Consider the following 12,975-nt stretch of genomic DNA (forward strand, 5'->3'; position numbering starts at 1 on the left):
AGAAGGAGAGAAAGAGTCTCAAGTGGACTCCCTGCTGGGCACAGAACTCAACACAGAGCTCCATCCCACGACCCTGAGATCATGGCCAGGGCCGAAATCAAGAGTTGGACGCTTAACCCAGAAAAACTGCGAAGACAGTACAGCAAACTCCCAAAAATCTCACAACCAATTTCCCCTAATATTAATATCCGCAAACAGTTCAGAGAGGTTGCTCCCATCTCCATCCCACTCCTTATCATTAGCCAAAGGCGTTCTGTGTTATGTTTTTTCTTCAAGACTTTATTTATTTGAGACAGAGAGAGAGAGAGTGAGGGGGGTGGGCATGCGGGTGGAACAGGGACAGAGGGAGAAAGAAAGAGGTGGAGAGAATCCTAAGCAGATTCTGCACAGAGCGCAATGTGGGGCCCAATCCCACAACCCTGAGATCATGAACTGAGCTGAAACCAAGAGTCAGATGCTTACCCAAACGAGCCACCCAGGCACCCCTTGTGTCTGTTTTAAAATTTACTACACATCCATCCTACACAATTGATTGTGAAATACAAAATATACATAATATGCCCTCTTTCCCCTAAAAGGGGTATATGTATGTGTCTTTGTGTAGCATATGACCAATAAATACATATTTAAACAAATATTACATATGAATAATAAAGGTAGGCAATTTTTCATATCAGCGCACATCCATCTGTGTACACTGCTGTGCTATGTTAGTGTTCCATAATTTATTTAACTAGTTTCTTATCAATAGCTTGTTTCCACTTCTGTTTGTTTTGTTTTGTGATCACAAATGAAGCAATAAATTGATTTGTTGGACAAATTTCCAGACTTGGAATTGCCGGGTTTAAGAATATGCACATTTATATATGAAGAACTGATACAACTCAACACCAAAAGCCAAACAATCCAATTTAAAAAATTGGCAGCGGTTAGGTGGGTGGGGAGTTGGGGTGACTGGGTGATGGGCACTGAGGGGGGCACTTGGTGGGATGAGCACTGGGTGTTATGCTATATGTTGGCAAATTGAACACCAATTAAAATAAATAAATAAATAAAAATAAAAATAAAAAATGGGCAGAGGACCTGAACAGATATTTCTCCAAAGAAGACACACAGATGGCCAGCAGGCACATGAAGAGATGCTCAATATCACTCATCAGAGAAATGCAAATCATAACTACCATAGGTTTCTTTTCTTTTTTCTTTTCTTTTTTTTTTTTTTTTTTTACCATAGGTTTCACCTTACACCAGTCAGAATGAGAAGTATCAAAGACAAGAATAACCAGTGTTGGTGAGGATGTGGAGAAAAAAGAACACTTGTGCACTGCTGGTGGGAATGCAACTGGTGCAGCCACTGTGGAAAACTACAAGGAGGTTCCTCAAAAAATACCATATGACCCAATAATTAACTCCCCAAAACACTAATTTGAAAAGATGTGTTTATTACAGTATTATTTACGATAACCAAGATATGGAAGTGACCTAAGTGTCCATCAATAGATGAATGGATAAAGAAGATATGACATATATATATATTTATGTATGTGTATATATATATCATATTGTCTCACAAATATATATCTATATATACTACAACTTATTTTATATATATATAAAGCTAATGTAACATTGTGTGCTGGCTATATTGTATATATATAAATATTAAATATTAAGCAGCCATAAAAAAGGATGGGATCTTGCCATTTGCAACAAGATGGGTTAACCTACAGGGTATTAAAGGTTAAGTAAAGACTGACAAAGACAAATATTATATGCTTTCACTCCTATGTGGAATCTAAAAAGCAAAACAAATGAATACACAAACAAAAAGCAGAATCGAAGACCTAAAAATACAGAGAACAAACTGATGGTTGCCAGAGGGAAGGGGCTGGGGGGATGGGCAAAACAGATGAAGGGGATTGGGAGATACAGGCTTCCAGCTATGGGATGAGTAAGTCGCCGGGATGAAGGTACAGCACAGGGAATATGGTCAATGGTGTTGTGATAGCCTTGTAAGGTGACGGATGGCAGCTACACTTGTGAGCACGGTGTAAGAGGTGGCGAATCACTATGTTGTACACCAGAAACTAATGTACCACTGTGTGCCAGCTAAACTCGAGATTTTTAAGAAGAGCATGTGCATTTAAAATCCTGAGCAAGGGCAGCCCGGGTGACTCAATGGTTTAGCACCTGCCTTCAGCCCAGGGCATGATACTGGAGACCCTGGATCGAGTCCCACATCGGGCTCCCTGCATGGAGCCTGCTTCTCCCTCTGCCTGTGTCTCTGCCTCTCTCTGTCTTTCATGAATAAATAAATAAATAAAATAAAATAAAAAATAAATAAAATCCTGAGCTATACAGCCACACTGTCCTCCATAAAGACCATACAAACGTCCCATCTCACAAACAGTGTACAGTAATGCTTATTGCCCCGCACTCTGAGCTCCATGGGTATTATCAACCTTTAACATCATTACCATGTGATCGATTTCTTTTCTTTTCTTTTTCTTTTCTTTTTTTTTTTTTAAAGCTGTTTTGTTGATTTCATCTGCAGGCCCTTGTCTGCCTTTTCCACTTCCGATCTTACATTCTCTCCAATTCTGATTCTGCTCCAGCCACTGGGCCTTTCTTCTCTTCCTCATTTGCATCAAGCACATCCCCGCACAGGACCTCTGCAGGAGTTACTTCCTCTGGCTGGAATGCTTCCCCCAGTTCTTTGCCCAGCAGCCCCCTCCTTGTCTTAAAGATTTTTACGTAAATGTCACTTCTTCTGAGAAGCCTTCTCTGATCAACAAACCTAAGGAAACGCCAAGTCACTCTTTGTTTTATTTTATTTGTTATTTTTAAAAAGATTTTATTTACTTATTTGAGAGAGAGAGAGAGAGAGGGAGAGAACGAGCAGGAAGAGGGGAGCAGAGGGAGAGGGAGAAGCAGACTCCCTGTTGAGTCTACATGGGGCTCAATCCCAGGATCCTGGGATAAGGCCCTGAGCTGAAGGCAGAGGCTTAACTGACTGAGCCACCCAGGTGCCCCCAAGCCACTCTTTGTTTTATTTTTTATTATTTTTAAAAGATTTTATTTATTTATTCATGAGAGACACAGAGAGAGAGACAGAGACACAGGCGGAGGGAGAAGCAGGCTCCATGCAGGGAGCCCAGTGTGGGACTCGATCCTGAGTCTCCAGGATCACGCCCTAGGCTCAAGGCAGTGCCAAACTGCTGAGCCACTGGGGCTGCCCAACCATTTGTTTTAAAATATACATCTTAATTTTATCCAGTAAAGTGAGACCAACAGATCGGGGGATGACTGGCACTGAAAAGACAGACAGCTACTGAGGATTTCCAAGAGAAGAAAGCACACGATGCTATGCAGGGCCGCATGAGGAAGCACCGGGCTCAGCTGGGAGGCAGAAAGAGTGGGAGAAATGGGGCAAGAGCCTTTACTGTGGTGTTCAGGAAGAAACAGGTCAGGCAGGGCAAGAGGGTGTAAGACTGACTGGTTTTAATAATTTCAGTCTGACTGATTTCTGGGGTGCAAGGGCTGTCTTCAATTGTCTGGTACGTGGCCCCAGGTGAGAAGAACAGCATTCCTGAGTGTAGGAGCCCTGCGGAGGAGGTGGTCAGGCTGTGGGCTAGAGGTTGGTTGGTGTGCATGTGTGATCACGGGTGAGGCATTTACTCTTTCTAGAAACTGGCTAACCAGGAGGGGCCGTCTCTCCAAGGCCACCAAGTCCCCAAGATGACAAACCATCAGAGACACATGGTTAATACTGTCATATTATCCCACAACACTTCCCCAATGTGCTGCTTCCTTGCTAATGTATTCATGAACTGTTTGCCATCTCTTAGCTCCACCAGGATGTAAGGGCCTTAGGGCGGGATCATTGTCAGGTTCACTGCTAATTCCCAGCCCTACTAAAACCTGCAGCAGTAGAAGACACTCCATCCATGTGTACTGAAAGAATGAATGACCCTTTCTTCTTAGAATTGCTTATGTTTGTTCTTTGCTTGCTTGCTTATTTATTTATTTATTTGTTTGTTTGTTTATTACTAAAGATAAATTTATTCTTTTACAGTTCTGTAAGTCAGAAGTGCCCATTTTTTACTTACATGGCTTGTGCCTTTCTTGTTGATTTGCATTTTGATGAACACAAAAATTAAGACATGGTCCATTACATGTTTTGCAAATATTTTTCCTGTTTCCTTTTACTTTTTAACTTGCTTCTGGCTGTAAAAGAGTAATTTTTATTTTCCTGTAGTCAAAGCATCAGTATTATCTTAGTTTTATGTCAAGCTTAGAAATTTTTCGCAGCCCAACATGATAAAAAAAAATAGGATGATATTTAGTATTTTATTATTTCCGTATTTTACAATTAGGTATTTGGTACATCTAGAGTTTATTTTGTATGAGTTAGTAAGGTAGGGAAGCCCTGGTGGCGCAGCGGTTTGGCGCTGCCTGCAGCCTGGGTTGTGATCCTGGAGACCCGGGATCGAGTCCCACATCGGGCTCCCTGCATGGAGCCTGCTTCTCCCTCTGCCTGTGTCTCTGCCTCTCTCTCTCTCTGTGTCTATGAATAAATAAATAAAATCTTTAAAAAATTATTTAAAAAATGAGTTAGTAAGGTAGAGAACTTTTTCCCTAAATTACTAGCGTGATTTATTAAACAATCTACTTTCCCACTGGTCTGAAATATTTTAACATATACCAAATTGTGTGTGTGTGTCTATTTTCTGAACTCTCTCCTCCATCCTTTTATCTGTCTTGCACCAACATCACATATTACATAAATCACTCAGTACCAACGACCTCTCCTCTATCGGTAAGAAATAGGCCACGCTCTATTATCAGATTACTGAATGGGCTAGTTTTGCTGCTAAATTGAAAAGCTGTATCAAAATACAGAAATACCTATGAAGGAGAAATAACATTCACGATGCGTGAAGCAAAACAGGTGTTAAAACAGCCCTTTGTGACAGGAGAAAATAGTTCAACCATGTGGTTTACATAACTTGGCCTTTTAAAGCAAAATGAGCAAAATAGAAATTGCCAGGTCTGTATCCTCTCTCTTTGGAATCAAAGGTGACACTACTAAACTATGCCAGTTGTAGGAGCCAAAGTGAACTGGGCAGGAAGGCCAGAGGTGGTCCCCCGGCTACAGAGAGGAGCCAGAGTCACTTTCACTTGTTGTCACTGGCAATCTCAACATCTACAGCCCCAGGATGTGAGAGTTGGTCTGGTTATGCAAGGCCTCCCTCTCCTCTTCATTTATTCACAGAATAGACACACTACATATGCTGCATATCACAGTACAGAGGAACTGGGGCCATGCCAGGTCTCCTACCTCTTTTGCCCAGAGTCCTCGAATGCCCATACTCAGTGCCAGCTCATACTGTTACTAGACCGCCTTCCTATCTGTTCAGCTGCTCTGCTTCCAACACTCTGCTAATCGTGCGTCAGTCCAACTTCTGGGAAGCCCTACCTCCCTTGGCATTTCTTCTACTTCAAGCATCACCTCAGGGATGGTCTTCAAGAATTTGGGGAAGAGGAAGAAAAAGTCTCTAGAGACTGTCTTTGTTATTTCAGGGACCAGTGGTTCAGCCATATGTGTGTGATCATCTATATTATGAAACAATGGGGTCAACCTTTTGTCAGTAGAAAATATGATTGGAGTTGACATCAGTGGGCACTGAAATATTAAGAGTCAAGGCACAAAGAGTGCATGGGCCGTGGTAGCTCTTCTGATTTTTTGCCATTCCTCCCTCTCACTCAGCAAGTCTGCAGTCACATGGCACATGTGGTCATTGCAAAGTTTGGGAGAAGCTCATGGGTCCATGTGGACATCAGAGGACCGGCCAGTCCTCAGCATACAGGACGGTGCTCTGATTAGAGGGTGGGGCTTCTGTCAAGACCAAATCACAAAACACTATAAATATTTATCACATCCACGATCTCGGCACATTGGAGACATCTCTGTATGCTGACGTCTTGCTCACTTTGTATACTTTTCAACACAATTGTGAATCAGAGTGAACTATAAAAATGAAATGACCAAATGTCAACCTTATTTTGTTTTCCACTTAATGATAAGCTGAATATAAATAGACATGGAATAGAACTTAAGTTATAAATAGTACACTCAGCTCAGTTTAAACCAATTCCTAATAGCTACACTTTTGTGAGAAAACCACTTTACCTATGTGTTTAAGTGAATTTTCTGTTCAAGTGGATTTTAAATTTTGGATGAGGGGTGAGAGACAAGCAAAGTCTCCTTATAAGGAGCACCTGGGTGGCCTAGTTGGTTAAGTATCCAACTTCCACTCAGGTCATGATCTCAGGCTCGAGCCCCACATTGGGCTCCCCACTCAGGGAGGAGTCTGCTTCTCCCTTTCCCTCTGCCTACACACCCCACCCCCCAGGTCGTGTTCTCTCTCTCTCTCTTTCTCAAGTGAATAAATAAAATCTTTAAAAAAAAAAATCTCTTTATGAAGCAGGCTATCAAACTGCCAAAATGAGAAATAGGGTACTAGAGAGTATACTTGGTCTGGTTAATGAGTATACTTAACCAGTTAATAGGATTAAGTGGTGTTTGAAAGGGGAGGAGGTGGTAGGAGGAGAGAAGCGAGTAAGTTATTCAACTAGCTGCTAGGGAAGCCTTCTAGGTGAAAAAATGCAGTCACAACCTAGCGTGGTCATAACCTCTTTTCTTGCAGCTTATTCCAAATTGTAGGAAGGAGAAGGCAAAGGAGCACATCCCTCTCTCCCTTCTGGAGCCTCTGTGGGACCACTGAGAAGGGAACTCTGAGCTCCCTTTCTCAGAAGCATGAACAGCCTTCCCAAAACCCTGAAAGAAGAGACTCATTACAGAGATACCTAAGGATAAGCTGAAGCTGTGAGCATTTTGGAAATTAAAGGAATTTTAGGCTCTTTCTTGAAGGATCTATACCACTTCACTGACCTGCGGATCTCTAGGATCCTGGTTGAGTGCTCTACCCAAACTTGGCAGGGGGAAGGTGCCAATATTATAGTAAAACTGCAATATGAAGGCACCAAGTCCTATTGAGCTGTTTGTATTTCGTTAAGTCTTTCTCTTTCTTATTCATCTTTGAGAACAGAGGTTATTTATTAGTGATTGGGTTGTACCTGTTCTTATTTCAATAAATTATTATTATTTTTTTTTAGGATGAAAGAGGCCCAGGGTTTCCTGATGCCATGACACTATGATGCAGTCATCCATGCCAGATGGAGTTTTGTCAACTGACCCACATGGCCATTGCCAAAAGCCACTTGTTCACCTGGTGGCCGGGAGAGATGTCAGACCTTGGAAGGAACCAAACAGCCCTGAAGAGCTATCGTGGCAAATGACAGGACTCAGACCACGAGGGTATTTTCTAACCTTGGAAAACAAAACGAGAATTTAGGAAGACTTTCTGAGCAGAGCCTGGATGAAAACGATTTGTCATTTTTACCTTCTTCCCCTGCTGCCTTTCATCGTGTCCATCTCTGGTGAGTGGGGATTCTTTGTTTTCAACAGATTTTTACAGTCAGAGGAAAGACCCACATGCATATAGATCATTCATCAACTGTATTTATGGTCACTCTCAAAGTCCTCGATGACAAAAACTGAAACACACTGTTCTGGAGCTTATGAGCCTTAATGTTCCTGAGAAACTGTGAGGAAAGAACATGGGATAATTGGTGGGGATGCACAACTCGTTATAGTCATAAGGCTCCTAGATGGGGCAGCCAAGCTTCCCCTGCAGCCCTTGGCAGCTGTTCACCTCAGTGCTCCCCTCTTTTTTATTCCTCTCTGGAATTAGGAGAAGTGGCCTTTATTCCAGCCAATGGCTCTCTTGCTTGCACTGCGGCAAACACTGCCTCCCGTCCCAGTCTGGTGCGTGTGCCCTTTGGTTCAGACACTCCTATGCTGGGCACACAGGGGGCCTTTGGTTTAGTTTAGTGATTCGGTCGTGAGAAAGTACAATTTTGTTAGGATTTAGCCACCGTTCAAGATCATCCATCAACCAGCTCACATCACAACAAAACGAGAAGCTCATAAACTCACAAAGATTGCACAATCCTATATTAGAGTCCTCATAAAAATGAAACAGCAACTTTAATCTATTACAAGTGTAAAACCCAGTAGGGAGAGAACAGATGTAAAGATTTCTGGCGCACAGTCGTCGGGCCACAGCACAGGAGGCATTGTGTTAAAAGGCTCTTTGTCAAAACATACTGTGAAATATTTTTTTTTTCCTGAGCACAGAATCAATAAATCAGAGAGAATGGCTGATCTTGAATCAACATGAATTGCTCAGTGAGATAATTAACGACCCAAATCATTAAGGGCTCAAGTACAAAGGCTGATATTAAAAATGAATCTGTTCTGGAAACACACCACATCAGACTTTTTCCCATTTCGAGCCTGACATTACCCATCAATCCCCCTGCGTCGCTCTCTCCATCACATCCTTACACAGGAGGACTTGGGCTCTGATTACGCCAGCAAAATGAAATTGTTTGTCATACTGAACACTGATTCTCATTGTGACAATTCTTGGTGGCAACGAAATCATTAGTATTCAAAGTTGGCAGTGAAAAGTCCAGTCTTGCTTAAGTAACCGCAGTTCTTAAAGATCCAGTAAACAGTGTTCACAATAGGGTCTTAGAGCTCTGGGAGTAAGTGCAGAAGGAGGCTCTTTAAAGGCATTTTTAAAAGATATGGCCACATAAGAAATTTTATTTGTACAAAAGGGCACAGAGTAAAAACAGTTTACTTCCCACTCCAAACACCCAATCCTTCCTCTATGAATCAACCCCTAGCAATTTCCTAAACATGCCTCTGGATACTTCCTATGCATATAAGCATCTATGTGTCTATGGAATCTTATTTTTAAAACATAAATAAGAATGCACAGCCCTCAGTGTTAGTAGAGCGGTCATGCGTGAACATATCTTCACAACCATCCCAGATCAGTATATTACGAAGTAACCCCATCCAGGATCTAATATTTCCATGGATGCATGTAGCACAATGATGGGACTTTTCTAAGAATAAATAGTGTTAACTTCCCAATAAGCTGAACTGAGAACCAAAGAATCTGAGAAACAAACCGCCCCCGTGGAGCTACTATTGCTCAAAGTCACAGTTGCCACTTGATGGGACTCGTGGCTCCCACTGTTACTGCGATCGGGGAAATAGGGTCTGTTCCCAGCTCTCTGGGCAAGGTAGAGTTAGGGGATGATAGGAGGGCCTGAGATACACCTGTCGGGCAGAAACACGCAAGGCAGAGTCCAACCAAGCCTCATCATCTCCTGCAAAACTGGAAAAGTCTAGAGTTCCCACCACTGCCCACTCACCTGTTCCCAGGTGCCAGGCTGTCCATCTCCAGGCACCCACCAGTCCTCAATCCTCCATGACTTTCCACCACTCAAAACTGCCACCCCTTCTCCCTCTCAAGCCCAGATGATTGAGAACAGGGAGAGAGTGAATCACTGCCCAGAGGGGCCTCGGGTGACTTTCCTGAATAAAAATAGGCAGAATTCAGTGACTGAAGAACTATTCCTGGAGATGATGAACAACGCAGTCCTTTCATAAGGGGACCTGGTAAAGCTGCCATCACTGCAACAAGCTGCCCTTCGAGCAAAGTGAATATTGTACCTGTGACTGGCTTCTGGTGGCTCCTCCAGGGTGGGAGGGACAGTCCCTCAGCCCTGAGTCCTTGTAAAACATGCTAAAACTCAGGCATGTCTCTTAGTTCTAACGTGTCTCTGCTCAAGGTCACAGTCCTGGTGGTGTGGAATCAAGAATGACAATTTTTAGATAACCTTTGGAAGACAAGGCTTCACCCTTTAGAAGCCCTTGGAAAACATCCCTCAGTTCCAGACCTTGCTGGGATCTCAGGGGGCAGCTACTCTTGTTCCCATTTCTATCTGGAGGATTTCCTATGAGCCACTGTTTGTTTTCTATAGTGAAAGGGAACCTGTTCCATGCTAACTCTACTCCTCAGTTTAGAGATCTCAATGCCAAAAAATAAATACCAAGCACAATGGTGGAAAGGGATTTTGCTCAACTCCCAACATCTTCCAGATGTAATCTCTTAGTTGTTTTTTTTCATTATAGGGATTATCATGGGATGTGTAATATAATTACACAAGAAGCTGACAGACCACATCATCTTTATATTTCATGGCTTCAAGAAGTTGTTTGATCTATACAGTGATGTGATTTTTTAAAATAAGCAATCATTTAAAAATGTTTTAGGGGCACTTGGGTGGCTCAGGTCCTGATCCCAGGGTTCTGGGATGGAGCCCCCTCATTGGGCTCCCTGCTCAACGGGAAGTCTGCTCCTCCCCTTCCCTCAGCTCCTCCCCCCACCCCCCTGGTGCTCTCTCTCTCTCTCTAATAAATAAATAAAATCTTAAAAAAAAAACATTTTAGAACAATCCCATTATTTGCATTTATTTAGACATGGGAATCAATAATCTTCTACTATACTTAGAGATGTCTTTAAAAAATTCAGTTACCTCCCTCTGGGATCCTTATCAAGGACTCATAACTTAAAATGTCTCGAGTCCTTTCTTCCAAAGAACTTGGCTTCAATCAGTGGGAACTACCCTGGCTGGGACTGCTTCTGAGATACTCGCTTCTCTAATGCACTGACCCCATGTCTGACCCAAGACAGTTTCTCCACTTCCCCTCATCCCATCTGACCCTCCAGAGAGGCAGTGGGAGGTCACTGATCCATCCACAGCCCTTCCTAACTCAAAGTACTACACTCTCCCAGGAGGAACAACAGCTTCTTAAAATACCAAGATGTTACAAATTTCCTGCTGGGGCTGAGTCCCCGCACAGGAGCTCTCTGACTTGCTGTAAGCCACCCCAAAGGGCCCCTGGGCTCTGTGGTGTGTGTACTAAGGGCATCTGTGCACACCACTCTCTTCACAGACAAGAAATTCCCCTTCCTTAATGTCCTGTCTTCCTTACGGCTTAATTTGCTTGCCTTAAAAAGGCATCAGATGCCACATCTGTATGCAATGCACCCTCACGCCTATGAGAGCACACTTGTACATCCATTATGAGTGAAATATCAGGTTTAGTTGCCCAGTAATATCTCTGTCTCATTTGCTTAGTCACTAGGGGTCTGAATAAATGGCTATCACAGGGGTAATGAAAAGAAAGGCGTAGTGTTGAATACAAATGTTTACCGATGGATTCATTTATTAGGGAGTTCTACTGAAAAAAAAAAAAAAGAAAAGAAAAACCCTCAATCCCTAAATTCATTTACTTAATAATCATTATGACAGACCTATTATGTTCCAGGCATTGGGCTAGACCTTAAGGGTGCAAAAATAGTAAGATGAGATCCTGTTCTCAAGGAGCTTAGTTAGATGAGACACATATGAGCAAATAAGAACAGGAAAAAAAATCATAAAATCATGTGTGAGCACAGGTGCAACAGCCATGAAGGGCAGGCTTCATTCTCAGGGAGAAGGCAGCTTAGAAAGAGCATCGCAGGGCACCTGGGTCGCTCAGTTGGTTAAGCGCCTGCCTTTGGCTCAGGTCTTGATCCCGGGGTCCAGGGATCGAGCCCCACATTGGGCTCCCTGCTCAGCGGGGAGTCTGTTTCTCCCTCTCCTGTTACCCCTGCTCATTCCCTCTCTTCTCTCTCTCTGTCAAATAAATAAAAATCTTTAAAAAAGAAAAAAAGAGCATCACAGAGAGAACTACTATATAATTTAGTATCCAATCAGTCCATTTTCAGACTAATAAAACCCTATAATGTCTGAAATTTTTACTTATGGACTGACAAACTGATTTACCACATTAGTAAGGCCCATAAAAGGAATTGTTTGACAACTATTTTTTAAAGCAAAATTATTACCAAAAAATTAAAATAACATATCCGTGTATAATTAAAAAAAAACCCTTTTAACTTCTTTCTGTTGTCTGAAAATCAGAAAATAATCTCAACATAATAATTACTCTTGGCACATATTCACATATTTTAGTCAATTTTTATCCATATCCGTATCTAAATGCATTTATCTGAAGAATTCACTTTGTTCCAAGGTGGATTTATCACTTTGAATTTTTTCATAAGATTGCTTACAACTGTCTTACAATCGCCCTCACAGTCGTATTTTATGATCACTAAGTTTGAACCTGTCAACACCTTCGGTGAATTCGTCTCTAATGACTATAATGTTTTAACTTGGAAAACACTGCAAGGGCTCTGATGTCTGCAATCCTGCTAAACGGACAGATTCTTAATCAAAATGTACAAATATTTCAGCCCCAATTTTTTTTTTTTACAGGTACTGTCATTTTGCTACCCTCCTTCAACAAATCATACCTTCCTTGGATAAATATTTTTAAAAGATAAACTTCGTCAAACTGTCTCTATTAATGGTTTTTTAAGTGCTTCTCCAAATTTGGATGCTGCAAAATAATCAGCCTTCTCAATCTCATTCCATTGCAGCACAGATATAAAATTATCCAATTAAAAATAGGAGCTCCAACGAAGACACTTCCCACAGATTGAGTTATTCCAAAGCACAATTCTAGAATTTCAAAACTAACTCTGATACACTATCAAGCTCTCATCACCTAATTTGTTCAGCTTCTTTCTTTCTTTCGTAGGGATGTCTTTCAAGTTTTGTTTTCAATAATTGCAATTTGCTAGAAGCTTCAAAAGTTGCTGTCTTTCACACTTCACCCATTGAACACTTTGATTAAAGATTTCCAACTGTCTTTTCACCAATGCCATCAAAATATGGGGAATTTATTTTTTTATTTTTTGGGGGGGGTAATTTATATACAGAGAAGTTTGGTACTATTTAGTATACTTAAATTGAAGTACAAAGTACCGCCCTCAAAGGCTCAGACCATTCTAATAGGCAACTGGTGGAGTAGGTAGTTTGGAAGAATAACAGAAGTCTGGAATAAATGGAATATAAGAGAATGAAGAATCTAAC

At 41.8% G+C, this 12,975-nt stretch overlaps 1 protein-coding gene across 3 annotated transcripts in view; it reads right to left on the minus strand.

Annotated features, from left to right (window-relative positions):
- CAMK1D (calcium/calmodulin dependent protein kinase ID) overlaps window positions 1–12,975 on the minus strand; it is a 432,276-nt gene that overhangs the window by 145,698 nt on the left and 273,603 nt on the right. The window contains exon 1 of one of the 3 annotated variants that reach the window (XM_072825819.1): window positions 9,358–9,456. The exons of the other annotated variants lie outside the window; for them this stretch is intronic. Coding sequence (XP_072681920.1) covers window positions 9,358–9,383 — 26 coding nt within the window. The 5' untranslated portion in view covers window positions 9,384–9,456. Of the gene's footprint in view, window positions 1–9,357; window positions 9,457–12,975 lie in introns of those variants that run through there. 3 annotated transcript variants of the gene reach the window in all.

The sequence above is a fragment of the Canis lupus genome, chromosome 5 (assembly GCF_048164855.1).
Source record: "Canis lupus baileyi chromosome 5, mCanLup2.hap1, whole genome shotgun sequence".
Taxonomy (NCBI): domain Eukaryota; kingdom Metazoa; phylum Chordata; class Mammalia; order Carnivora; family Canidae; genus Canis; species Canis lupus.